Consider the following 5,136-nt stretch of genomic DNA (forward strand, 5'->3'; position numbering starts at 1 on the left):
CCCCTCCCTGTGAGCCCAGTGCCGTCTGCGAGACAGCCGAGACACAGCGAAACCCAGCCCGAAACACACCCGCAGCCTGGCTGGGAGTTTGTGTGTGTGCTCAGGCTGAGTTCCGCGGTGTCTCGCTGTCTCGCCGACCCCACACCAGTGAGCCAGCTCACAGTGTCCCGCTCCTCCCAGCAGCGAGCCTCACAACGTCCCGCCGAGTGTGTGTGTGTGAGGAAGTCCGCGGATTGGTCCAAACGTAACGGCTCCGCGGATTGGTCCATTTGGATCGTTACTTTACGTTACATCACTATACCCAAATACGTCACTGTACCCAGGAAGAAAAAGAGAAATGTCCAACGAGGCGTTCTGGGGCAGCATAGACAGGTCTTCTCTGTGTTAGAGTTTTACTCCTACAGGGTGTACTTTGAGGGTTTTGACTCTGCAGACCGTTTACAAGCAGAAAAACCTTCATAACACACAAGGGGACGGGTGATAACCGGAAAAGCATGACATGGGACCTTTAAGAGTTGTATGGCACATAAAGGCCTGCTGAGTCACACTTACTGTAGAGAACGGTGAAGACTTCCTCCACCATCTTCCTCAGAACGAAGATGTTGGACTGAGCTTCTGACGGAGCTCTGGGTTTCCCGTGATCTCCGTCCTTACTCACTTTGCTCAGATCTACTTCCTGCTCTTTGGTATGTGCGTTAGCTGAGGGGACATTCTGCAGACAGGGCCCCCCTGAAGACAAAGGACAAAAGCCACATAATAAGTGAACAAGAACATCCAATATGATTATTGGTTCAGATGACCTTCAGTATTAGTTTAACAAATAGTTAATGCAACTTCACTTTTGCCGCTACCTGAGTCATTGCTTTGACTTTAAAAGTTCCATGTTATCCAAAAAAAAGCATAATAGGGTCTCTTTAAGTATCTTCAACAATTGGTGAACCATTCTGTTCAAATACTCATCATGTGTTTTAGTTAAGGGCCAATAACGTACACAACTTAAATAGATTAAATATGTATACTTATATATTTCTACACTCTATTGACTTTTTCAAATTAGGTTTCTAATGTCTGTACTTTTATATTTCCTCACCGCGTCACCCTTAATTTCAAAACATATATATTTTAATCATGGTGCTGTTTGATTACATGCCTAGCTTTGTGTAAAACAAGCAGGAGAAAAACGCTTTTAGACAGCAGTGAACATTTTGTTTTGAAAGTCTAAAAGCCAACGAACATAAATTGAAGCAGAATCTTTGATCAGATAAAAACATCTTGGTAATCTTGGAGATTACTTAATCTTTTAATTTTCTATAAATGTTGATGTTTGGATTTAGAATAGGATGGAGTTATTGTAAATCTTTGAGTCAAACAATCTGAAAAACATAACCACCACGGGAATCAATTAATAATATTAGTGTAGCCTCATCTTTATCTGCGGTCATGGCGCATCATCAGACCACTCGGCCCTAAATATCAGTTATATTTCTTGACTGAACAAGATGAAGTGGAGCCATTGTTCCCTGTAACTGGCATTAAAACTCATTCCCCTTGAAGAACCAGCCTCATGAAATCAACCTGCCCTCAAATGAGTGTTAATAGCAGGGAAACGCTGTGGAGTCTGAGAACATGAGGGGATTTTATACTTTAGTGCTCAAGGTCAATAGGTGGGGCTTAGGCTGTTTTCTTAAACACAGCTCAGCTTACAAACTTGCATACTCGTTTGTTTGAAGGAAATGAAGGCTTACAATTTGTGTAAGAGGTATTCTGGAATATCTGAGTGTTTGCGTGAATGAGAGGCCACTTGATTTTAAACCTCCTAATTACAACAATGCACTTAGACCCCATTCACACGGGAACGCAAACGAAACGCAAACGAACCGAATTCGATATCAAAAAAGTTGTCCCTTCACACGAGACCGCTCGACCCGCCGGAAACGCTGTAGTACATATGTCAGGCCTGTAAGTGGCGCTGTACTTCCGCCACAAAATACACCAAAAGCAGCGAAGAAGACCCCCGAGCATGGTTGCCATGCTGTTTATTCTCCGCGGTGGATTTAGCAACATGTAGTTCTCCATGTCCACTTGTTGCTGATGGTTGTGGTAGAGGAGCTGTAGATTTTGCACTAAAATCTGTAGCATGGTCGGTAGCAGTAGCTACTGACCATGCTACAGCAGTGAGCAGCAGAGGTGGGGAGAGGCGGGGCTATGGCTTCATCATTATCAGGAAATGATCGTATAGGACATACACACAGAGCCGTTTGGCCCCCCAGAGCGTTACGTCCGCAGATCTATCCACCTTGGACCCGTTATCGCTTTAGGGGTCCGTTTCCACGTTTCCGTTACGGCCTCGTGTGAACGAACGGGCTATACGAAAGAGAAAAGTAGCGGATACAACCCGTTTCGTTCCCGTATAAACAGCACCTTAATCTCCTCCTAAACAAGCCTCTGACAAATTCACTGTTTAAAAAGTAATGTAAAAAAGTAGATTTTAATCTTAATAAGCATTTCATATGACTGTGAGCAGTTAAAAAGTCTCATCCAATGTGACAATATGTTTTGTTGATATATCTTTTTATGTGATAAAATGTGTGAAACTGCAACTACTAAGTTTTCTGTGGAAATAATCTGACATCTGCAAGCTGCTAAAGTTATTGAAGCATTCGACTGAATCTGCAATTGTGCAACGACATAACTTCCAAATCCTACAGGAACAATCAGTGCCTTTGTATGAAACTGGCTAACAGCTGTAGGTACTGTATAATGAAATTAATCAATGCTCCATTCAACATTCAACTCACGGCAGAACTTGTAGAAGTCTGTTTGGATCTCCCTCCTGGAGTTGAGGAACACTCGGCCCTTTTCCGTGCCGACTGCAATCACGCTGTCTTCGTGTACGGTGACACACGCCACCTCAGCGTTGAGTTTAGACATCGCCATGCACTGCAAAACAAGGAGGCATCAGTTACTCTCAAGGCATTACCATAAACTCTGAGGAAGACATGCGCTCCACTCAAGAGTCTATTAAGAAAAGTGATGAGCTGCGTTGTGTTTCCTCTTGGGATGGAACAAGGTATTCTAGGGATGGCTTGACACCACTTTTCCAGTCCAATAATGACACCTGGAGTATTTGCAGATATTCATATCAATCAAAAGTTTGTTTTTCTCTATGTAACACTTCATACGTTTTTAAAGATGCATTTTGTTTTACCTAGCTATCAATACAACATTATGCTCTATCTGTGAAACAAATATTCAACCCCACTAAAGCCCCTGTCGCACTGTCCCGAAATTGACACCCGATGGACACATGAATATGGAATTGTGAATTTCGCACGAAGATGGCCCCGAACCACACACAAAGGCAACATTTACATTACATTTAAGACATACAACTGCAACGAAAGTAACACAAACAATTATGTTAAAGTATTATGATACTGTACTGATATTTTCAGACTTTGTTCTTTACTTTCTCCGTCTTTATATGTAGAAGATATTACGTTTTCTCCGTCATGTTGTTTCCATAGCAACAACAACTTCCTCGCCTTCAAAATAATATATTATATCCTTTTTAGTTTCACAGAACACAAATTGGGTTATTTACATAATATGTTTACATGATTTTGTTGTGCAATAAAACAACCAGATGGACACACGATAAAGGAAATGTTCAAATTCAGCTCTGATCGTAGCAACATCGGGACATTCGTGAGGGAATCTTAAGCCAAAGATTTTGCCACCGCTCCCGAAGTTGCTGCCGGAGCCTGAGAAACTCCACCGGCGGTCATACGATGGCTTAAGATGCCCTCACGAATGGCCCGATGTTGTTACGATCAGAGCCGAATTTGAACATTTCCTTAATCGTGTGTCCATCGGGTGTCAATTTCGGGACAGTGTGACAGGGGCTTAAAGGAGAAAATAGGACTCAGTAATTCAATCTTGCTGCTTCTTTAAAAAAAAAAAGTGTTCTTATACGGGACCATTTCAACATTCACAATACAATTTAAAGGGAAACTCTGTTCAAAAGTTCAATTTGATAACCACGAATAACAAAGGAAGTATCATCCTGTCAGTTAGAGATAACTGAGCCCTCAACATGACATTGTAAAAATGAAGAAGCAATGTAGACCATTACTAAAATAACTATCATTTAATATATAAAAATGATAGCGATATCAAGGTGGGTTGCCATTATTGAGATAACTGTGAATATCCCCGTTTGAGTGACATGACTGAGGGTTGTTGTGCACATTAACAATGCATCTTCATATAAACAGGAAGCATTCTTGCCACACTTCAGGCCATTAAGATTATAATGTATTATTCATATTAATTCTCTCTCTGTGCTTTTATTTAAGTAATTGGTATGTAAGCTGAGATATACGTAGATGTCTTGCTACACGATGAAGGTGAGATTATTGTCACCCATGGAGAGATGTATGTTATATGTGCAGTAACTATTCTTCACACATTTGAGTACGTATGCGGGTGTATGTTTATGTATGTTATGTCTGAATGTTTACAAAAATGAAAATAAAAAGAGTATTAAAAAACCAGAACAAGAAGCATTATGTTTCAGGGTGGATTTTCACTCATTTGCAAATAGAAAAGACATTGTGTCCATGGATGATGCTCTCCCTCTGTGATGTTCCCTTCCTGTCTCTGGTGTAGTTTGCTGTGATACTTTGATATTTTGAAAAGTGAAACATTTAGCAGGCTGTGTTATGTATGTATGTTTTTTAAGTCGTTGTGTGAGGCGTCTCGTGGGACGTACCACTGAGTCGAGGGCGGACACCAGGCTGGTGAGGATCTCCTGTCGGGCGGACACCAGCGGGGCCGTGGCGTCGCCCCCCCGGGAGTTGGTCCTGATGCCATCACAGGCCAGCTTCCTCATCTGAGCCATGCCTCTGCAGAGAGGACATTCACACAGATTAGACAGGCAGCCACAACGTGACATGGAAGGAAAAAAAACGGACGTGAGCGTGCATCCATAAACACACTCAGAGGTGACCTGCATTCAAAGTACTTTCTTCTGACTCCATTGTGTTTGACTTTAAGCAAATATTAGCGTGTATTCAAGGCATCGATCCAAGACTAGGAGAAGAATAAAGGAAGTGAGGGATCAAGCTTTTATTA

General features: G+C 41.9%; 1 protein-coding gene across 1 annotated transcript in view; it reads right to left on the reverse strand.

Annotated features, from left to right (window-relative positions):
- Positions 1–4,903, reverse strand: part of LOC104952993 (general transcription factor II-I repeat domain-containing protein 1-like) — a 12,637-nt gene extending 7,734 nt beyond the window's left edge. The window contains exons 1-3 of the mRNA XM_010779909.1: positions 4,775–4,903; positions 2,799–2,940; positions 553–729 (exon numbers count right to left, since the gene is read on the reverse strand). Of these exons, the coding sequence (XP_010778211.1) occupies positions 553–729; positions 2,799–2,940; positions 4,775–4,903 (448 nt within the window). The remainder of the gene's footprint in view (positions 1–552; positions 730–2,798; positions 2,941–4,774) is intronic.
- Between the last annotated feature and the right edge of the window lie 233 nt (positions 4,904–5,136).

This window comes from Notothenia coriiceps, unplaced genomic scaffold (genome assembly GCF_000735185.1).
Source record: "Notothenia coriiceps isolate Sejong01 unplaced genomic scaffold, NC01 NC01_scaffold00020931, whole genome shotgun sequence".
NCBI classification, from domain to species: Eukaryota; Metazoa; Chordata; class Actinopteri; order Perciformes; family Nototheniidae; genus Notothenia; species Notothenia coriiceps.